At 43.6% G+C, this 25123-nt stretch overlaps 1 protein-coding gene across 4 annotated transcripts in view; it reads left to right on the top strand.

Moving 5' to 3' along the window:
* trim9 (tripartite motif containing 9) overlaps window positions 1-25123 on the top strand; it is a 164105-nt gene that overhangs the window by 32450 nt on the left and 106532 nt on the right. For all 4 annotated transcript variants that reach the window (XM_045709969.2, XM_045709925.2, XM_045709911.2 and 1 more), the window contains exon 2: window positions 16044-16139. In XM_045709969.2, coding sequence (XP_045565925.1) covers window positions 16044-16139 — 96 coding nt within the window. The remainder of the gene's footprint in view (window positions 1-16043; window positions 16140-25123) is intronic.

Raw genomic sequence — 25123 nt, 5'->3', positions numbered from 1 at the left:
CATAGGGAATAGGGTACCATAGGGCCCTGGTCTAAAGTAGTGCTCTACATAGGGAATAGGGTGCCGTAGGGCCCTGTTCTAAAGTAGTGCACTACATAGGGAATAGGGTGCCGTAGGGCCCTGTTCTAAAGTAGTGCACTACATAGGGAATAAGGTGCCGTAGGGCCCTGTTCTAAAGTAGTGCACTACATAGGGAATAGGGTTCCATAGGGCCCTGGTCTAAAGTAGTGCACTATATAGGGAATAGGGTTCCATAGGGCCCTGGTCTAAAGTAGTGCTCTACATAGGGAATAGGGTGCCGTAGGGCCCTGGTCTAAAGTAGTGCTCTACATAGGGAATAGGGTGCCGTAGGGCCCTGTTCTAAAGTAGTGCACTACATAGGGAATAGGGTGCCATAGGGCCCTGGTCTAAAGTAGTGCACTACATAGGCAATAGGGTGCCGTAGGGCCCTGGTCTAAAGTAGTGCACTACATAGGGAATAGTGTGCCATTTTGAGATGCCGACACAAAGAGAGCGTCGCCAGACGATAGCTACCGGAGTTCGTAGCTGATCCGAGCGTGGTGGTAGATGTTCTAAGCTCTCCGATGTGTTACTGGATCTGCCCCACCCCCTGCCGAATATGTTACATCCCAAATGGCATCTATGTTTCCTATACAGTGCACTATGGTCAAATATTACTGCAGTTCATAGTTGAACAGAGTGCCATTTTGGGAAGCAACCTGAGTGAAACAGCCTAGTAGATGTTTTTTTGTTGTATTTACACAGTGTAGGCAGCCACGTCTATCCTGAGCATATGTAACTGCTTCCAAGTAATTGATAAGTTGATTGGTGTGGTATGGGGTAGGCTACTGGTATTGCTTACAGATCGTTAACAATAGCTTCCTTCTAAAACAAGGGTTGGTTAGTAAAATAACTTACTTCTAGTTGGTTTCTGGATTGTGTCACTTGAAACACTTACCTTCCCATATCTTTTTTTTACCACAAAACATAGAAATGTGCCATTTCCACATCATGTTGATGTTTGGGTGGTGCTGCAGATTATGAAAATGAAGTTCAATATTTTTGTTATTTTCCTTTAACTAATACGTGGTCCCAGCCTGGTCTAATAACTGTCTGTGTTCTTCCATAATAATAATAATAATAATAATAATAATAATAATAATAATAATAATAATAATACATTGCATTTATAGACATAAATCACAAAGCTCTTTGCATTGTAAGCATATGTTTAAAAAAAAGGTTTCATGATAAGGGCTAAAGTAAGTTGTCAAGAGAGCAGAGACAGACTGTCCTCCAGGCCTGCTTGATGCCAGACCCCTGAGAAAGCCTTGTTGCCTGCTTTGATGCCAGACCTCTGAGAAAGCCTTGTTGTCTGCTTTGATGCCAGACCTCTGAGAAAGCCTTGTTGTCTGCTTTGATGCCAGACCCCTGAGAAAGCCTTGTTGCCTGCTTTGATGCCAGACCCCTGAGAAAGCCTTGTTGCCTGCTTTGATGCCAGACCCCTGAGAAAGCCTTGTTGTCTGCTTTGATGCCAGACCTCTGAGAAAGCATTGTAGCCTGCTTTGATGCCAGACCCCTGAGAAAGCCTTGTTGTCTGCTTGATGCCAGACCTCTGAGAAAGCCTTGTCTGCTTGATGCCAAACCCCTGAAAAGCCTTGTTGTTTCCTTGATACCAGACCCCTGAAAAAGCCTTGTTGTCTCCATGATACCAGACCCCTGAAAAAGCCTTGTTGTCTGCTTGATGCCAGACCCCTGAAAAAGCCTTGTTGTCTCCTTGATGCCAGACCTCTGAAAAAGGGAGCTATTTCCTATATAGTAAGTAGTGCACTATATAGGGAACAGACCACTTCCTTCCGTACTCAACTATCGAGGCTTTAATCTCTCAAATTCCCTCTTCCCTGTGACAGATTGGCTCGTGCACGCCGATCGTGTGTGTGTGTGTGTGTGTGTGTGTGTGTGTGTGTGTGTGTGTGTGTGTGTGTGTGTGTGTGTGTGTGTGTGTGTGTGTGTGTGCAGAATGGCCCTGGAGCTCTTTGGCTGCATTATTCATGACGTGTTCACACTTGCCTTAATTACAAAGATTAAACACATACATGCATACACACACTGACACACACACACACACACACACACACACACACACACACACACACACACACACCCAACAGCAGGAGCGTCCTTAGGGTCCACTGTGAAACCACGATTAGTTCACGTTCTGAACGTTCCAACATCACTGTCAGTGGGCCCGCTAATGTAGCATTACAAAATATCCTTCTTTTCTATTTTCCCTGCTAGACGTGCTCAATACATAATGTAACAACTTTCACTAAACTAATACATGGAGATATTTCTCCATCAAGTCAATACTCCAAGAATCCATTTCGACCACCCTCGTATCACAGAGCCCATTTCTCTTAGCTGCAATCCAAATGGCAGCCTATTCCCTTCATAGTGAACTACTTTTGAGGTTTCATAGGGACTCTGGTCAACGGTAGTGCACTATATAGGGAACAGGCTGGGATTACAACCCATCTTCTCATGGTTTAGTGCTAATCTATTCCCATGGATGATATCAAATGTAAATCCTGGGGTTATGACTATGAGATGAAAATAGAGTTACCATGTCAGATAATCCATTTTCCTTTTTTTTTACAGTCAGTTAGCAGGAGCAATTAGGGCTAACTGCATTGCTCAAGTGTAAATCAACAGATTTTTCACCTAGTCGATTCAGGGATTCGTGCAGGAACCTCTTGATTACTGGCCCAACGCTCTTAACCTCTAGGCTACCTGCCGTCCTTTATTAAGGCCTGTAATGAATCTGCCTCAAAGGGGACTTGAATCTCTTTGTCTTCATACCAAATAGCACCCTATTCCCTACTACTTTTGACAAGAGCTCGATGGTCCCTGGTCAAAAGTAGGGCGACCTATATAGGGAATAGGGTGCCATTTGGGACGAATGCTTCATTGGAAGCATAAGAATTATCTTTCCATTAGAGTTTCAATCATGTCAGAAATCTGATTTTCAAACGGAGATGTAGTAAGTAGGACCTTTTACCCCCGCTGAGAGATCACACCCAGATGAGCGTTGAAGCCAAGAGACCGGTCCTGGTGGTGTACATGTACATCGAGCAGCGTCACTACAGATCAAAGTGAAAGGATGCTGCCCTATGGGCCATTCTGGCTCAGACAAGGCTTACTTCAAGCCTTATAATGAGACGTTATAAAGGCTCATACGTTCTTATATCGTGCTTATAACGTCTATCCACGGCTCTGACGTCTAAACTTGGCTCTGACGTCTCACCACGGCTCTGACGTCGTCTCACCGCTGCTCTGACGTCATCTCAGACGTCGTCTCACCACGGCTCTGACGTCGTCTAACCACGGCTCTGACGTCGTCTCTGACGTCGTCTCACTACGGCTCTGACGTCGTCTCACCACGGCTCTGACGTCGTCTCACCACGGCTCTGACGTCGTCTAACCACGGCTCTGACGTCGTCTAACCACGGCTCTGACGTCGTCTCAGACGTCGTCTCACTACGGCTCTGACGTCGTCTCACCACGGCTCTGACGTTGTCGCACCACGGCTCTACTGACGTCTAACCACAGCTCTGTCCAGGGGCGTCATGCACCTCGCTGGGGGGGTGGCCCGGAGGGGGCCTAGCTGGGGGGGTGGCTGGAGGGGGCCTAGGTGGGGGGGTGGCCCGGAGGGGGCCTAGCTGGGGGGGTGGCCCGGAGGGGGCCTAGCTGGGGGGTGGCTGGAGGGGGCCTAGGTGGGGGGTGGCTGGAGGGGGCCTAGCTGGGGGGTGGCTGGAGGGGGCCTAGGTGGGGGGTGGCTGGAGGGGGCCTAGCTGGGGGGGTGGCCCGGAGGGGGCCTAGCTGGGGGGGTGGCCCGGAGGGGGCCTAGCTGGGGGGTGGCTGGAGGGGGCCTAGGTGGGGGGTGGCTGGAGGGGGCCTAGCTGGGGGGGTGGCTGGAGGGGGCCTAGCTGGGGGGGTGGCCCGGAGGGGGCCTAGCTGGGGGGTGGCTGGAGGGGGCCTAGCTGGGGGGGTGGCTGGAGGGGGCCTAGCTGGGGGGGTGGCCCGGAGGGGGCCTAGCTGGGGGGGTGGCCCGGAGGGGGCCTAGCTGGGGGGTGGCTGGAGGGGTGGCTGGAGGGGGCCTAGGTGGTGGGTGGCTGGAGGGACTCTGCAAACAGGGACTCTGCTGTCCTAGCTTCAGGGGGAAGATGGATAGGGACTCTGCTGTCCTAGCTTCAGGGGGAAGATGGACAGGAACTCTGCTGTCCTAGCTTCAGGGGGAAGATGGACAGGGACTCTGCTGTCCTAGCTTCAGGGGGAAGATGGATAGGGACTCTGCTGTCCTAGCTTCAGGGGGAAGATGGACAGGAACTCTGCTGTCCTAGCTTCAGGGGGAAGATGGACAGGGACTCTGCTGTCCTAGCTTCAGGGGGAAGATGGACAGGGACTCTGCTGTCCTAGCTTCAGGGGGAAGATGGACAGGAACTCTGCTGTCCTAGCTTCAGGGGGGAAGATGGACAGGAACTCTGCTGTCCTAGCTTCAGGGGGGAAGATGGACAGGAACTCTGCTGTCCTAGCTTCAGGGGGGAAGATGGACAGGAACTCTGCTGTCCTAGCTTCAGGGGGAAGATGGACAGGGACTCTTCTGTCCTAGCTTCAGGGGAAGCTGGTTCCACCATTGGGGTGCCAGGACAGAGAAGAGCTTGGGCTGGGCTGAGCGGAAGCTGCCCTCTCATAGGGGTGGGAGGGCCAAGAGACCAGAGGTGACAGAACGGAGTGCTCAGGTTGGGGTGTAGGGTTTGAGCATAGCCTGAAGGTAGGATCAGAGACCTGGAAGGGGGTTGCAGTGAGATTAGTAGGTGACTAGCCTCTAGTAATGATGAGGGAAAGCATATTGTTTGCCTTGTGAGTTAGAGGGGATTTGGGAAAGAGTGAAGTCAAGGAGGGAAAAGAGATAGTTGGAAAGAAATTAATCAAAGGCAGATGTCTGGAGGTTAAAGTCGCCAGGTACGAAGACCACTGAGCCATCGTCAGGAAATCAGTTTATCAATGTGTCAAGCTCATTGAGGAACTCTCTAAGGGCACCTAGTGGGCGATAGATAGACAACAATGTTAAGCTTGAGTGGACAAGTGACAGTGACAGCATGGAATTGAAATGAGCAGATGGACAGGTGAGAGAGGGAGAAAACAGAAAATCTCCAGTTAGATGTGCAAAGGCATGCTTGACATGATAATATTTTTCATGTTTGCCAGTTTGTCGATGACCAGATGCTCTTGGACTATGAGAGAAAACTTAGTCAGATGAAGAGAGAGCAGCTGGAGTAGCACTGTTCTCTGGGGTGATCCATGTCAAAGGCCAAAAAGTAAAGGGAATGAAGGGCAGCATAGGTTGAAATTAACTCAGTGTTCTTGACGATCAGCAGTTCCAAACGCTACCAGAGACCCAGAATTCCACATGGTTTGTGCACGCAGGGTACACTAAATCGTGACACACCGTCTCTTTTCAGTCTTATGTTCCAAAATTTGAAATGGTGTTGTCCAGGGTCACGCCAGCTCTGTCTTGTCAAGGTTGAGCTTGAGGTCGGGTAGGCCGGCATCCAAGTTGAGATATTTGGGTGTCAGAAGGGTGGAAGGAGAAAAGTAGTTGAGTGTCATCCGCATAGCAATGATAGGAGAGACCATGTGAGGATATGATGGAGCTGAGTGACTTGGTGTATAGAGAGAAGAGGAGAGGGCCTAGAACTGAGCCCTGGGGGACATCAGTAGGGAGAGCATGTGGTGCAGACATACAGCGCCTTCGAAAAGTATTCAGATCCCTTGACTTTTTCCACATTTTGTTACGTTACAGCCTTGTTCTAAAATTGATTAAATTGTCTTGGTGGTTCTAAACTGTGTTCTTGGGGACCTTCAATGCTGCTGTCATGTTTTGGTACCCTTCCCCAGATCTGTGCCTCGACACAATCCTGTCTCTGAGCTCTAAGGACAATTAATTTGCTCTGACACGCACTGTCAACTGTGGGACCTTATATAGACAGGTGTGTGTGCTTTTGCAAATCATGTCCAATCAATTTAATTTACAACAGGGGGATTCCAATCAAGAGGTAGAAACATCTCAAGGATGATCAATGGAAACAGGATGCATCTGAGCTCAATTTCGAGTATCATAGCAAAGAGTCTGAATACTTATGTAAATAAGGTATTTCTGTTTGATTTTAAAAAAATTAATTAGCAAACTTTTCTAAAAACATGTTTTCACTTTGTCATTATGGGGTATTGTGTTTAGATTGATGAGGCTTTAAAAAAAAATGAATTTTAGAATAAAGCTTTAACGTAATAAAATGTGGAAAAAGTCAAGGGGTCTGAATACTTTCCGAAGGCGCTGTAGATCCAGTGTTTTTGAATGAAAAGAAGGAAGGGATACAGGTCTGTAGTTTTTGACATCAGATCAGTCAAGTGTTGGTTTCTTGAGGAGGGTCCATTTTGTAGCCAGAGGGGACGCAGCCGGTGGTCAGGGATGAGTTGATGAGGGAAGTGTGGAATGGGAGACAGTCTCCAGAGACGGTCTGGAGAAGGGAGGAGAGGATGGAGTCAAGTGGGCAGGTTGTTGAGCGACCAGACCTCACTAGTCGTAGGATTTCATCAATTCAACTGTGTTGGTTTCATCCGACACTGTGGAAAAACCCGTCCAGACAATCAATTCAGCTTTGTTTCAGCAGTGTGACAGAGTGGATCTGATGTTACTGTACGATGCACAGCCACTGTTAACAAGGCAACAGCACCCTGACCAACCTGCGCCCTGACCAACCGGTGCCCTGACCAACCTGCGCCCTGACCAACCTTCTCCCTGACCAACCTGCGCCCTGACCAACCTTCTCCCTGACCAACCTGCACCCTGACCAACCTGCGCCCTGACCAACCGGCGCCCTGACCAGCCTGCACGCTGACCAACCTGCACGCTGACCAACCTGCACGCTGACCAACCGGCGCCCTGACCAACCTGCGCCCTGACCAACCGGCGCCCTGACCAACCTGCACCCTGACCAACCGGCGCCCTGACCAACCTGCGCCCTGACCAACCTGCGCCCTGACCAACCTGCACCCTGACCAACCGGCGCCCTGACCAACCTGCGCCCTGACCAACCTGCGCCCTGACCAACCTGCGCCCTGACCAACCTGCACCCTGACCTACCTGCGCCCTGACCAACCTGCGCCCTGACCAACCTGCGCCCTGACCAACCTGCGCCCTGACCAACCGGCGCCCTGACCTACCTGCGCCCTGACCAACCTGCACGCTGACCAACCGGCGCCCTGACCAACCTGCGCCCTGACCAACCTGCATTGATGCAGAGAAGGAGAGGAACATTAGACAAGTCAGGGACAGAAACAGAATTGAAAAAGAGAAACAAAGGAAGGAAGGCTGAAAGGGCAGGTGTGTGTGTGTGTGTGTGTGTGTGTGTGTGTGTGTGTGTGTGTGTGTGTGTGTGTGTGTGTGTGTGTGTGTGTGTGTGTGTGTGTGTGTGTCCTGACTGATGGTTTGAATGAGAGAAAGCTATAGGAGCTGGGAGAAGCTGAGAGAATGTGTGACACAGGGGGTTGGTGTCACCTTAATTGGGGAGGACGGGCTCGTGGTAATGACTGGAGCGGAATCAGTAGAATGGTATTAAACACATGGTTTCTATGGTTTCCAGGTGTTTGATGCCGTTCCGTTTGCTCCGTTCCGGCCATTATTATGAGCCGTTATCCCCTCCGCAGCCTCCACTGATGTGTAAGGAGGGGCAGTGTATTATGATTGACAGGTTCAGTAGGTTGTGTTGGCTGCCCAGTGATCCACATGAAATGGAGAGGCTCTGCTCTCTCTGAGTAACGCCTTTCAGAAACTAAAGGCCGCACTTGGACCAGGGTCCACAGTGTGCTGTCTGTTTACAGCACCATACAGCACTACGTTACTCTCTCGCTCTCTCTGTCTCTCTCTCTCTCTCTCTTTGCTCAGCTGTCGCCACCGTCCCATGGTGCATTGGGGTCGTGTTAGCAGCAGCTGTCATGGTTTCCCAAAACCCAAGGGTCAAAGGTCATCTCTCTATTCCCATTGGTCGGTTTGGTTCACATGAGATGCCTAGACTAAGGGATGACATAGATGTGTGTCCCAAATGACAGCCTATTCCCTACATAGTGCGATGAGGTTTATGAAAGTTCAATCAGGAAGGCTTGTCGGAATGCTCATTTAACCTCATCCGGTAAACGTGACATAATTGTAACGATCGTCTGGAAGAGGGGACCAAGATGCAGCGTGGCAAGTGGTCAAAATGATTTTTAATGAGACACTTCAAAAACAAACAGGGAAAAACGAAAGCCAACAGTTCTGCCAGGTGAACACACACAAGACAGAAAACAACTACCCACAAAACCCCAAAGGAAAAACAGGCTGCCTAAGTATGATTCCTAATCAGAGACAACGATAGACAGCTGCCTCTGATTAGGAACCCTACTCGGCCCAAAACAAAGAAATACAAAAACATAGAAAAAGGAACATAGAACGCCCACCCAATGTAACACCCTGGCCTAACCAAAATAAAGAACAAAAAAACCCTCTCTATGGCCAGCGCGTTACAGTAATTCACTTTGTTTCCTATTCTACGGGAATAGCGAGAATATATATACAAACGTATCATCATCAGCGTTGCGTTGTTTCTCCTCCTCTTTCCCGTTAGCCATGTGTGGAATGTCATTATAACCTGTACGAACGGCAGCAGGGAGCCTATTGGTTAGACTCTAACCTATAGGCTCTAACCTTACTGTCTCAACCGTTAGAGCGTTGAGACAGTAACCGAATAGTTGCAAAACAATCGGACCGTTCTTCCCTTGAGCAAGGCAGTTAACCCCCACAACAACTGTTCCCCTGATGATCGTTGATGAAGGCAGCCCCACCGCACCTCTCCGATTGGGTTGTGCAACTGACTAGGTATCCCCTTTTCCCGATAATGCACATTCCTCACTCTTGCCGTTTTTAACTTATGGGATCACTTTCCTCTCTCCCAACCAATAGGCGAAAAACTTGGCATGTGTTTATATGTCAACTTACCCATGTAAGTTGACATATACCCTGTTTTTCAGCAACAGTTTACGACAACCATCCATCTCCCCACCCCCAGCTGTAATAACCTTAAGGCCCGTCATCGGAACCCCATTCCCCCAGCAGGGGCGGGGGTTTGATGCCAGCAGCCCTGCATGGCAGCCTGGTCTCATAGACTACACGTAACATAGTAAATGTAAATCCTGGTCACTGAAATCAGTATGATATGTTACATTTGGTGTGGTTACATAAGACAGATGGTTACTTCAAAGTAAGATTGTAGAATTATGCTGTTAAACAGATTGGTTTTATCCTTTCATCTAACAGTCCCAATATGACATATCACTTTACATTGTGTATTTTGGGAGAAATGTACAGTAACAGTCAAAAATTTGGACACACCTACTCATTCCAGGGTTTTTCTTTATTTTTTACTATTTTCTACATTGTAGAATAATAGTGAAGACATCAACACAATGAAATAACACATATGGAATCATGTAGTAACCAAAAAAGTGTTAAACAAATCACAATGTATTTTATGTTTGAGATTCTTCAAAGTAGCCACCCTTTGCCTTGATGACAGCTTTGCACATTCTTGGCATTCTCTCAACCAGCTGTTGTGGGGGTGTTTTGCTGGTGACACTGTCTGTGATTTATTTAGAATTCAAGGCACACTTAACCAGCATGACTACCACAGCATTCTGCAGCGATACGCCATCCCATCTGGTTTGAGCTTAGTGGGACTATCATTTGTTTTTCAACAGGACAATGACCCAAAACACACCTCCAGGCTGTGAAAGGGCTATTTGACCAAAAAGGAGAGTGATGGAGTGCTGCATCAGATGACCTGGTCTCTACAATCACCCGACCTCAACCCAATTGAGATGGTTTGGGATGAGTTGGACTGCAGAGTGAAGGAAAAGCAGCCAACAAGTGCTCAGCATATGTGGGAACTCCTTCAAGACTGTTGGAAAAGCTGTCATCAAGGCAAAGGGTGGCTATTTGAAGAATCTCAAAATATAAATATGTTTTCATTTGTTTAACACTTTTTTGGAAACTACATGATTCCATATGATTCCATATATTTCATAGTTTTAATGTCTTCACTATTATTCTACAATGTAGAAAATAGTAAAAATAAAGGAAAAACCCTTGAATGAGTAGGTGTGTCCACACTTTTTACTGGTACTGTATATTTGATCAGAATTTGACCATAAGTCATGTCTGGAAAAGCCTTTGGAAAAGTGACCTCAAGAGAAGAACACATGACAGGAGTGAAACCACTGAAACAGTGGAGACCCACAACATACCGAGTGCTCATTGTTTTAGAAAAAATAATGTGGCTTCCGCTGGGCCGTCCAATGGGACTCCCTGACAAGGCCGGTTGTAGCACAGCCTGGGAATGAATCCGGGTCTGCAGTAACGCCTTGATTTGATTTGATCCTAGACTAGAGGTAGACACATGGACGGTTGTGTTCTGAAGCTATTCCACATCAGTCCTCCTGAAAGATAACAAGCTCTGTCTCCACTTGGCTGATCTCCAGTCAGTTCACTCAACCACAAAACGTTCCCAGGGTTGGTGTTAGGTGGTGTGTGTGTGTGTGTGTGTGTGTGTGTATGTGTGTGTGTGTGTGTGTGTGTGTATAGGCTGCTACCCCTCACTCCATTGACCCCTCTGTTCACACAGCCCCACTTTTATGGACTCGACCCCCCCCCCCCACCACCCCGACCCCCATTATCCAAACAAGGAGGTCTGTGTGTCAGCTAAAGCAGAGGCGTTTCCTGTTATGTCAGGATATGGAACAAATCAGCAAGAGTGTAGAGGACACTGAGCTGACCCCTTTCTGTCCCCAGGGTGGTAAAGAGACAGGAACAACAATCATTCAACTCCTCCTCTATGGAGGGTAGACACAGACTCCATGTGACTAATCTTAATGATGTCCTTTTGATTGACTGATAGTTAGATAGATTATTTACACGCTAAATTATCAAAATCCAGAAAACAACCATCTAAAAGGAAGTGATTCCCAAATCTTCCTTAACAAAGCCATAACCTACAGAGAAAAACCTGGAGAAGAGCAAGCTGGTCCTGGGGCTTAATTCACAAACAAAAACAGACCCCACAGAGCCACAGGACAGCAACACAATTAGAACCAACCAATTGATGAGAAAACAAAAAGATAATTACTTGACATATTGGGAAGAAACAAAAAAACTGAGAAAACTAGAATGCTATTTGGCCCTAAACAGAGAGTACACAGTGACAGAATACCTGACCACTGTGACTGACCCGAACGTAAGGAAAAGCTTTGACTATGTACTCGGTGAGCATAGCCTTGCTATTGAGAGAGGCCGCCATTGGCAGACCTGGCTCTAAAGAGAAGACAAGCTATGTGCACACTGCCCACAAAATGAGGTGGAAACTGAGTTGCACTTCCTAACCTCCTGCCCAATATATGACCATATTAGAGACACATATTTCCCTCAGATTACACAGATCCACAAAGAATTAAAAAACAAACCCAATTTTGATAAACTCCCATATCTATTGGGTGAAATACCACAGTTTGCCATCAAAGCAGTAATATTTTTGGACCTTTACCACAAGAAAACTGCAACTAGTGAAGAACAAAACACCATTGTAAATACAACCCATATTTATGTTTATTTATTTTCCCTTTAATACTATAACTATTTGCACGTAATGTGACATTTGAAATGTCTTTATTCTTTTGGAACTTTTGTGAGTTCCTGTTACTGTTAATAAAATATATATACTGCTCAAAAAAATAAAGGGAACACTTAAACAACACATCCTAGATCTGAATGAAAGAAATCATCTTATTAAATACTTTTTTCTTGACATAGTTGAATGTGCTGACAACAAAATCACACAAAAATAATCAATGGAAATCCAATTTATCAACCCATGGAGGTCTGGATTTGGAGTCACACTCAAAATTAAAGTGGAAAACCACACTACAGGCTGATCCAACTTTGATGTAATGTCCTTAAAACAAGTCAAAATGAGGCTCAGTAGTGTGTGTGGCCTCCACGTGCCTGTATGACCTCCCTACAACGCCTGGGCATGCTCCTGATGAGGTGGCGGATGATCTCCTGAGGGATCTCCTCCCAGACCTGGACTAAAGCATCCGCCAACTCCTGGACAGTCTGTGGTGCAACGTGGCGTTGGTGGATGGAGCGAGACATGATGTCCCAGATGTGCACAATTGGATTCAGGTCTGGGGAACGGGCGGGCCAGTCCATAGCATCAATGCCTTCCTCTTGCAGGAACTGCTGACACACTCCAGCCACATGAGGTCTAGCATTGTCTTGCATTAGGAGGGACCCAGGGCCAACCGCACCAGCATATGGTCTCACAAGGGGTCTGAGGATCTCATCTCGGTACCAAATGGCAGTCAGGCTACCTCTGGCGAGCACATGGAGGGCTGTGCGGCCCCCCAAAGAAATGCCACCCCACACCATGACTGACCCACCGCCAAACCGGTCATGCTGGAGGATGTTGCAGGCAGCAGAACGTTCTCCACGGCGTCTCCAGACTCTGTCACGTCTGTCACGTGCTCAGTGTGAACCTGCTTTCATCTGTGAAGAGCACAGGGCGCCAGTGGCGAATTTGCCAATCTTGGTGTTCTCTGGCAAATGCCAAACGTCTTGCAAGGTGTTGGGCTGTAAGCACAACCCCCACCTGTGGACGTCGTGCCCTCATACCACCCTCATGGAGTCTGTTTCTGACCGTTTGAGCAGACACATGCACATTTGTGGCCTGCTGGAGGTCATTTTGCAGGGCTCTGGCAGTGCTTCTCCTGCTCCTCCTTGCACAAAGGCGGAGGTAGCGGTCCTGCTGCTGGGTTGTTGCCCTCCTACGGCCTCCTCCACGTCTCCTGATGTACTGGCCTGTCTCCTGGTAGCGCCTCCATGCTCTGGATACTACGCTGACAGACACAGCAAACCTTCTTGCCACAGCTCGCATTGATGTGTCATCCTGGATGAGCTGCACTACCTGAGCCACTTGTGTGGGTTGTAGACTCCGTCTCATGCTACCACTAGAGTGAAAGCACCGCCAGCATTCAAAAGTGACCAAAACATCAGCCAGGAAGCATAGGAACTGAGAAGTGGTCTGTGGTTCCCACCTGCAGAACCACTCCTTTATTGGGGGTGTCTTGCTAATTGTCTATAATTTCCACCTGTTGTCTATTCCATTTGCACAACAGCATGTGAAATTTATTGTCAATCAGTGTTGCTTCCTAAGTGGACAGTTTGATTTCACAGAAGTGTGATTGACTTGGAGTTACATTGTGTTGTTTAAGTGTTCCCTTTATTTTTTTGAGCAGTGTATATATTTCACTTTTGTTTATAATCTATTTAACTTGCTTTGGCAATGTAAACGTTTCCACTGCCAATAAAGCCCTTAAAATTAATATTGAATTGAGAGAGAGAGATAACGACAGTGGTGAAAAGTACTTAGGTAAAAGTACTACTTAAGAAGTTGTTTGGGGTATCTGTACTTTACTATATATATTTTTTACAACTTTTACTTTTACTTCACTACATTCGGTAGCTTGGCAGGTAGGAGCGTTGGGCCAGTAACCCGAAAGGTTGCTCGATCGAATCCCCGAGCTAACAAGGTCAAAATCTGATGTTCTGCCCCTGAACAAGGCAGTTCACCCACTGTTCCCAATGGCGCAGAAGACGTGGAGATCGATTAAGGCAGCCCTCCCGCACCTCTCTGATTCAGAGGGGTTGGGTTAAATGCCAAAGACACATTTCAGTTGAATGCATTCAGTTGTACAACTGACTAGGTATCCCCCCTTTCCCTATACAACTGACTAGGTATCCCCCTTTCCCTGAACAACTGACTAGGTATCCCCCTTTCCAACTGACTAGGTATCCCCCTTTCCCTATACAACTGACTAGGTATCCCCCTTTCCCTATACAACTGACTAAGTATCCCCCTTTCCCTGTACAACTGACTAGTTATTCCCCCTTTCCCTGTACAACTGACTAGGTATCCCCCCTTTCCCTATACAAATGACTAGGTATCCCCCTTTCCCTATACAACTGACTAGGTATCCCCGTTTCCCTATACAACTGACTAGGTATCCCCCTTTCCCTGTACAACTGACTAGGTATCCCCCTTTCCCTGTACAACTGACTAGGTATCCCCCTTTCCCTGTACAACTGACTAGGTATCCCCCTTTCCCTATACAACTGACTAGGTATCCCCCTTTCCCTGTACAACTGACTAGGTATCCCCCTTTCCCTGTACAACTGACTAGGTATCCCCCCTTTCCCTGTACAACTGACTAGGTATCCCCCCTTTCCCTATACAACTGACTAGGTATCCCCCCTTTCCCTATACAACTGACTAGGTATCCCCCTTTCCCTATACAACTGACTAGGTATCCCCCTTTCCCTGTACAACTGACTAGGTATCCCCCCTTTCCCTGTTCAACTGACTAGGTATCCCCCCTTTCCCTATACAACTGACTAGGTATCCCCCCTTTCCCTGTTCAACTGACTAGGTATCCCCCCCTGTCCTGCGGCCCCCTCCCCCGCTAGGCCCCCCCCGACACTGACTAGGTATCCCCCCTTTCCCTATACAACTGACTAGGTATCCCCCCTTTCCCTCCGCTAGGCCGCCCCCAACCTGACTAGGTATCCCCCCCCTGTCCTGCGGCCCCCCTCCATACAACTGACTAGGTATCCCCCCCCTGTCCTGCGGCCCTCCCCGTTCAACTGACTAGGTATCCCCTCCCTGTCCTGCGGCCCCCCTCCCCCGCTGGTCCCCCCCCGACACTGACTAGGTATCCCCCCTTTCCCTATCCTGCAGGACCCCCTCCCCCGACTAGGTATCCGCCTTTCCCTATACAACTGACTAGGTATCCCCCTTTCCCTGTACAACTGACTAGGTATCCCCCCTTTCCCTATACAACTGACTAGGTATCCCCCTTTCCCTGTACAACTGACTAGGTATCCCTCTTTCCCTGTTCAACTGACTAGGTATCCCCCTTTCCCTGTACAACTGACTAGGTATCCCCCCTTTCCCTATACAACTGACTAGGTATCCCCCTTTCCCTATACAACTGACTAGGTAAACCCCCTTTCCCTGTACAACTGACTAGGTATCCCCCTTTCCCTGTACAACTGACTAGGTATCCCCCTTTCCCTGTACAACTGACTAGGTATCCCCCCTTTCCCTGTACAACTGACTAGGTATCCCCCTTTCCCTGTACAACTGACTAGGTATCCCCCTTTCCCTATACAACTGACTAGGTATCCCCCCTTTCCCTATCCAACTGACTAGGTATCCCCCTTTCCCTATACAACTGACTAGGTATCCCCCCTTTCCCTATCCAACTGACTAGGTATCCCCCTTTCCCTATACAACTGACTAGGTATCCCCCCTTTCCCTGTACAACTGACTAGGTATCCCCCTTTCCCTGTACAACTGACTAGGTATCCCTCTTTCCTAAAGAAAATAATGTACTTTTTACTCCATACATTTTCCCTGACATCCAAAAGTACTCGTTACATTTTGAATGCTTAGCCGGAGAGAAAATGATCCAATTCACACACTTATCAAGAGAACATCCCTGGTCATGCCTACTGCCTCTGATCTGGTGGACTCACTAAACACACATGCTTCATTTGTACATGATGTCTGAGTGTTGGAATGTGCCCCTGGCTATCCGTAAATTTAAAAAAAAGAAAATTGTGCCGTCTGATTTTCTTAATATAAGGAATTTTCAATTATTAATAGTTTTACTTTTGATACTTAAGTATATTTAGAACAAAATACTTGGACTTTTACTGAAGTAGTATTTTACTGGGTGACTTTCACTTTTACTCTGACCATATTTTTCTCTCTGTTCTCTGACCATGTTTTTCTCTCTGTCCTCTGACCATGTTTTCCTCTCTGTCCTCTCCTCCTCAGGGCCAGCTGTCCCAAGCCCTCAACATCCTGTCAGACCGAGCTACAGAAGCCAAAGAGTTCCTGGTTCAGCTGAGGAACATGGTGCAGCACATCCAGGTACACACTGTACTGCCTACACTGTCATAGGCTGCATCACAAATGACACCTTATTCCCTATAAAGTGCACTACTTTCATCAGAGCCCATCAGTCTGGTCAAAAGTAGTGCCCTATATAGGGAATAGGGTGCCATTTGGGACGCAGACTAAGTCGCTCCTCTCGCCGTTACAAGCATCTCACCCCTACTCCCATAGCCACTCATAGCCCCTCTCACGTGCCGTCCTAAACCCCTCCTACACGTTCACCCTGTCATAGCTCCTCCCCTCATGTCATCCTATAGGAACTGTAACTTACTGATACGTATAGAACATTTAACCTGGGAACTTTGCCTCAAGAGTCACCCGGCAACAGTAGCTAGAAGATATAGTATGGTAACACTCTGATACAGATAGATATAGTATGGTAACACTCTGATACAGATAGATATAGTATGGTGACACTCTGATACAGATAGATATAGTATGGTGACACTCTGATACAGATAGATATAGTATGGTGACACTCTGATACAGATAGATATAGTATGGTGACACTGAATGATACAGATAGATATAGTATGGTGACACTCTGATACAGATAGATATAGTATGGTGACACTCTGATACAGATAGATATAGTATGGTGACACTCTGAATGATACAGATAGATATAGTATGGTGACACTTTGGTACAGATAGATATAGTATGGTGACACTCTGATACAGATAGATATAGTATGGTGACACTCTGATACAGATAGATATAGTATGGTGACACTCTGATACAGATAGATATAGTATGGTAACACTCTGATACAGATAGATATAGTATGGTGACACTCTGATACAGATAGATATAGTATGGTGACACTCTGATAGAGATAGATATAGTATGGTGACACACTGATACAGATAGATATAGTATGGTGACACTCTGGATGATACAGATAGATATAGTATGGTGATACTCTGATACAGATAGATATAGTATGGTGACACTCTGATACAGATAGATATAGTATGGTGACACTCTGATACAGATAGATATAGTATGGTGACACTCTGGTACAGATAGATATAGTATGGTGACACTCTGATACAGATAGATATAGTATGGTAACACTCTGATACAGATAGATATAGTATGGTGACACTCTGATACAGATAGATATAGTATGGTGACACTCTGATACAGATAGATATAGTATGGTAACACTCTGATACAGATAGATATAGTATGGTGACACTCTGATACAGATAGATATAGTATGGTGACACTCTGATACAGATAGATATAGTATGGTGACACTCTGATACAGATAGATATAGTATGGTAACACTCTGATACAGATAGATATAGTATGGTGACACACTGATACAGATAGATATAGTATGGTGACACTCTAGATGATACAGATAGATATAGTATGGTGACACTCTGATACAGATAGATATAGTATGGTTACACACTGATACAGATAGATATAGTATGGTGACACTCTGATACAGATAGATATAGTATGGTGACACTGGATGATACAGATAGATATAGTATGGTGACACTCTGATACAGATAGATATAGTATGGTGACACTCTGGATGATACAGATAGATATAGTATGGTGACACTCTGATACAGATAGATATAGTATGGTGACACTCTGGATGATACAGATAGATATAGTATGGTGACACTCTGATACAGATAGATATAGTATGGTGACACTCTGATACAGATAGATATAGTATGGTGACACTCTGATACAGATAGATATAGTATGGTGGCACTCTGATACAGATAGATATAGTATGGTGAAAGTCTGGATGATACAGATAGATATAGTATGGTGACACTCTGATACAGATAGATATAGTATGGTGACACTCTGGATGATACAGATAGATATAGTATGGTGACACTCTGATACAGATAGATATAGTATGGTGACACTCTGATACAGATAGATATAGTATGGTGACACTCTGATACAGATAGATATAGTATGGTGACACTCTGATACAGATAGATATAGTATGGTGACACTCTGATACAGATAGATATAGTATGGTGACACACTGATACAGATAGATATAGTATGGTGACACTCTGATACAGATAGATATAGTATGGTGACACTCTGATACAGATATATATAGTATGGTGACACACTGATACAGATAGATATAGTATGGTGACACTCTGATACAGATAGATATTGTATGGTGACACTCTGATACAGATAGATATAGTATGGTGACACTCTGATACAGATAGATATAGTATGGTGACACTCTGATACAGATAGATATAGTATGGTGACACTATGATAGAGATAGATATAGTATGGTGACACACTGATACAGATAGATATAGTATGGTGACACTCTGGATGATACAGATAGATATAGTATTGTGACACTCTGATACAGATAGATATAGTATGGTGACACTCTGATACAGATAGATATAGTATGGTGACACTCTGAATGATACAGATAGATATAGTATGGTGACACTCTGGTACAGATAGATATAGTATGGTGACACTCTGATACAGATAGATATAGTATGGTAACACTCTGATACAGATAGATATAGTATGGTGACACTCTGATACAGATAGATATAGTATGGTGACACTCTGATACAGATAGATATAGTATGGTAACACTCTGATACAGATAGATATAGTATGGTGACACTCTGATACAGATAGATATAGTATGGTGACACTCTGATAGAGATAGATATAGTATGGTGACACACTGATACAGATAGATATAGTATGGTGACACTGATACAGATAGATATAGTATGGTGACACTCTGATACAGATAGATATAGTATGGTGGCACTCTGATACAGATAGATATAGTATGGTGACACTCTGGATGATACAGATAGATATAGTATGGTGACACTCTGATACAGATAGATATAGTATGGTGACACTCTGATACAGATAGATATAGTATGGTGACACTCTGAATGATACAGATAGATATAGTATGGTGACACTCTGGTACAGATATATATAGTATGGTGACACTCTGATACAGATAGATATAGTATGGTGACACTCTGATACAGATATATATAGTATGGTGACACTCTGATACAGATAGATATAGTATGGTAACACTCTGATACAGATAGATATAGTATGGTGACACACTGATACAGATAGATATAGTATGGTGACACTCTGGATGATACAGATAGATATAGTATGGTGACACTCTGATACAGATAGATATAGTATGGTGACACTCTGATACAGATAGATATAGTATGGTGACACTCTGATACAGATAGATATAGTATGGTGACACACTGATACAGATAGATATAGTATGGTGACACTCTGGATGATACAGATAGATATTGTATGGTGACACTCTGATACAGATAGATATAGTATGGTGACACTCTGATACAGATAGATATAGTATGGTGACACTCTGATACAGATAGATATAGTATGGTGACACTCTGATACAGATAGATATAGTATGGTAACACTCTGATACAGATAGATATAGTATGGTGACACACTGATACAGATAGATATAGTATGGTGACACTCTAGATGATACAGATAGATATAGTATGGTGACACTCTGATACAGATAGATATAGTATGGTTACACACTGATACAGATAGATATAGTATGGTGACACTCTGATACAGATAGATATAGTATGGTGACACTGGATGATACAGATAGATATAGTATGGTGACACTCTGATACAGATAGATATAGTATGGTGACACTCTGGATGATACAGATAGATATAGTATGGTGACACTCTGATACAGATAGATATAGTATGGTGACACTCTGGATGATACAGATAGATATAGTATGGTGACACTCTGATACAGATAGATATAGTATGGTGACACTCTGATACAGATAGATATAGTATGGTGACACTCTGATACAGATAGATATAGTATGGTGGCACTCTGATACAGATAGATATAGTATGGTGAAAGTCTGGATGATACAGATAGATATAGTATGGTGACACTCTGATACAGATAGATATAGTATGGTGACACTCTGGATGATACAGATAGATATAGTATGGTGACACTCTGATACAGATAGATATAGTATGGTGACACTCTGATACAGATAGATATAGTATGGTGACACTCTGATACAGATAGATATAGTATGGTGACACTCTGATACAGATAGATATAGTATGGTGACACTCTGATACAGATAGATATAGTATGGTGACACACTGATACAGATAGATATAGTATGGTGACACTCTGATACAGATAGATATAGTATGGTGACACTCTGATACAGATATATATAGTATGGTGACACACTGATACAGATAGATATAGTATGGTGACACTCTGATACAGATAGATATTGTATGGTGACACTCTGATACAGATAGATATAGTATGGTGACACTCTGATACAGATAGATATAGTATGGTGACACTCTGATACAGATAGATATAGTATGGTGACACTCTGATACAGATAGATATAGTATGGTGACACTCATGATAGAGATAGATATAGTATGGTGACACACTGATACAGATAGATATAGTATGGTGACACTCTGGATGATACAGATAGATATAGTATGGTGACACTCTGGTACAGATAGATATAGTATGGTGACACTCTGATACAGATAGATATAGTATGGTAACACTCTGATACAGATAGATATAGTATGGTGACACTCTGATACAGATAGATATAGTATGGTGACACTCTGATACAGATAGATATAGTATGGTAACACTCTGATACAGATAGATATAGTATGGTGACACTCTGATACAGATAGATATAGTATGGTGACACTCTGATAGAGATAGATATAGTATGGTGACACACTGATACAGATAGATATAGTATGGTGACACTGATACAGATAGATATAGTATGGTGACACTCTGATACAGATAGATATAGTATGGTGGCACTCTGATACAGATAGATATAGTATGGTGACACTCTGGATGATACAGATAGATATAGTATGGTGACACTCTGATACAGATAGATATAGTATGGTGACACTCTGATACAGATAGATATAGTATGGTGACACTCTGAATGATACAGATAGATATAGTATGGTGACACTCTGGTACAGATATATATAGTATGGTGACACTCTGATACAGATAGATATAGTATGGTGACACTCTGATACAGATATATATAGTATGGTGACACTCTGATACAGATAGATATAGTATGGTAACACTCTGATACAGATAGATATAGTATGGTGACACACTGATACAGATAGATATAGTATGGTGACACTCTGGATGATACAGATAGATATAGTATGGTGACACTCTGATACAGATAGATATAGTATGGTGACACTCTGATACAGATAGATATAGTATGGTAACACTCTGATACAGATAGATATAGTATGGTGACACTCTGATACAGATAGATATAGTATGGTGACACTCTGATAGAGATAGATATAGTATGGTGACACACTGATACAGATAGATATAGTATGGTGACACTCTGATACAGATAGATATAGTATGGTGACACTCTGATACAGATAGATAGATATAGTATGGTGACACACTGATACAGATAGATATAGTATGGTGACACTCTGGATGATACAGATAGATATAGTATGGTGACACTCTGATACAGATAGATATAGTATGGTGACACTCTGATGCAGATAGATATAGTATGGTTACACACTGATACAGATAGATATAGTATGGTGACACTCTGATACAGATAGATATAGTATGGTGACACTCTGATACAGATAGATATAGTATGGTGACACTCTGATACAGCTGGATATAGTATGGTGGCACTCTGATACAGATAGATATAGTATGGTGACAGTCTGGATGATACAGATAGATATAGTATGGTGACACTCTGATACAGATAGATATAGTATGGTGACACTCTGGATGATACAGATAGATATAGTATGGTGACACTCTGATACAGATAGATATAGTATGGTGACACTCTGGATGATACAGATAGATATAGTATGGTGACACTCTGATACAGATAGATATAGTATGGTGACACACTGATACAGATAGATATAGTATGGTGACACTCTGGATGATACAGATAGATATAGTATTGTGACACTCTGATACAGATAGATATAGTATGGTGACACTCTGATTCAGATAGATATAGTATGGTGACACTCTGAATGATACAGATAGATATAGTATGGTGACACTCTGGTACAGATAGATATAGTATGGTGACACTCTGATACAGATAGATATAGTATGGTAACACTCTGATACAGATAGATATAGTATGGTGACACTCTGATACAGATAGATATAGTATGGTGACACTCTGATACAGATAGATATAGTATGGTAACACTCTGATACAGATAGATATAGTATGGTGATACTCTGATACAGATAGATATAGTATGGTGACACTCTGATAGAGATAGATATAGTATGGTGACACACTGATACAGATAGATATAGTATGGTGACACTGATACAGATAGATATAGTATGGTGACACTCTGATACAGATAGATATAGTATGGTGGCACTCTGATACAGATAGATATAGTATGGTGACAGTCTGGATGATACAGATAGATATAGTATGGTGACACTCTGATACAGATAGATATAGTATGGTGACACTCTGGATGATACAGATAGATATAGTATGGTGACACTCTGATACAGATAGATATAGTATGGTGACACTCTGGATGATACAGATAGATATAGTATGGTGACACTCTGATACAGATAGATATAGTATGGTGACACTCTGATACAGATAGATATAGTATGGTGACACTCTGAATGATACAGATAGATATAGTATGGTGACACTCTGGTACAGATATATATAGTATGGTGACACTCTGATACAGATAGATATAGTATGGTGACACTCTGATACAGATAGATATAGTATGGTGACACTCTGATACAGATAGATATAGTATGGTAACACTCTGATACAGATAGATATAGTATGGTGACACACTGATACAGATAGATATAGTATGGTGACACTCTGGATGATACAGATAGATATAGTATGGTGACACTCTGATACAGACAGATATAGTATGGTGACACTCTGATACAGATAGATATAGTATGGTGACACTCTGATACAGATAGATATAGTATGGTTACACACTGATACAGATAGATATAGTATGGTGACACTCTGATACAGATAGATATAGTATGGTGACACTGGATGATACAGATAGATATAGTATGGTGACACTCTGATACAGATAGATATAGTATGGTGACACTCTGGATGATACAGATAGATATAGTATGGTGACACTCTGATACAGATAGATATAGTATGGTGACACTCTGGATGATACAGATAGATATAGTATGGTGACACTCTGATACAGATAGATATAGTATGGTGACACTCTGATACAGATAGATATAGTATGGTTACACACTGATACAGATAGATATAGTATGGTGATACTCTGATACAGATAGATACAGTATGGTGACACTCTGATACAGATAGATATAGTATGGTGACACTCTGATACAGATAGATATAGTATGGTGGCACTCTGATACAGATAGATATAGTATGGTGACAGTCTGGATGATACAGATAGATATAGTATGGTGACACTCTGATACAGATAGATATAGTATGGTGACACTCTGGATGATACAGATAGATATAGTATGGTGACACTCTGATACAGATAGATATAGTATGGTGACACTCTGGATGATACAGATAGATATAGTATGGTGACACTCTGATACAGATAGATATAGTATGGTGACACTCTGATACAGATAGATATAGTATGGTGACACTCTGATACAGATAGATATAGTATGGTTACACACTGATACAGATAGATATAGTATGGTGACACTCTGATACAGATAGATATAGAATGGTGACACTCTGATACAGATATATATAGTATGGTGACACACTGATACAGATAGATATAGTATGGTGACACTCTGATACAGATAGATATAGTATGGTGACACTCTGATACAGATAGATATAGTATGGTAACACTCTGATACAGATAGATATAGTATGGTGACACTCTGATACAGATAGATATAGTATGGTGACACTCTGGATGATACAGATAGATATAGTATGGTGACACTCTGATACAGATAGATATAGTATGGTGACACTCTGATACAGATAGATATAGTATGGTGACACTCTGATACAGATAGATATAGTATGGTTACACACTGATACAGATAGATATAGTATGGTGACACTCTGATACAGATAGATATAGTATGGTGACACTGGATGATACAGATAGATATAGTATGGTGACACTCTGATACAGATAGATATAGTATGGTGACACTCTGGATAATACAGATAGATATAGTATGGTGACACTCTGATACAGATAGATATAGTATGGTGACACTCTGGATGATACAGATAGATATAGTATGGTGACACTCTGATACAGATAGATATAGTATGGTGACACTCTGATACAGATAGATATAGTATGGTTACACACTGATACAGATAGATATAGTATGGTGACACTCTGATACAGATAGATATAGTATGGTGACACTCTGATACAGATAGATATAGTATGGTGACACTCTGATACAGATAGATATAGTATGGTGGCACTCTGATACAGATAGATATAGTATGGTGACAGTCTGGATGATACAGATAGATATAGTATGGTGACACTCTGATACAGATAGATATAGTATGGTGACACTCTGGATGATACAGATAGATATAGTATGGTGACACTCTGATACAGATAGATATAGTATGGTGACACTCTGGATGATACAGATAGATATAGTATGGTGACACTCTGATACAGATAGATATAGTATGGTGACACTCTGATACAGATAGATATAGTATGGTGACACTCTGATACAGATAGATATAGTATGGTGACACACTGATACAGATAGATATA

The sequence above is a fragment of the Salmo salar genome, chromosome 01, assembly GCF_965601325.2.
Source record: "Salmo salar chromosome 01, fSalSal1, whole genome shotgun sequence".
Lineage (NCBI taxonomy): Eukaryota > Metazoa > Chordata > Actinopteri > Salmoniformes > Salmonidae > Salmo > Salmo salar.
Note: the sequence above shows the minus strand (reverse complement) of the source record. Positions and strands in the feature narration are given on the sequence as shown.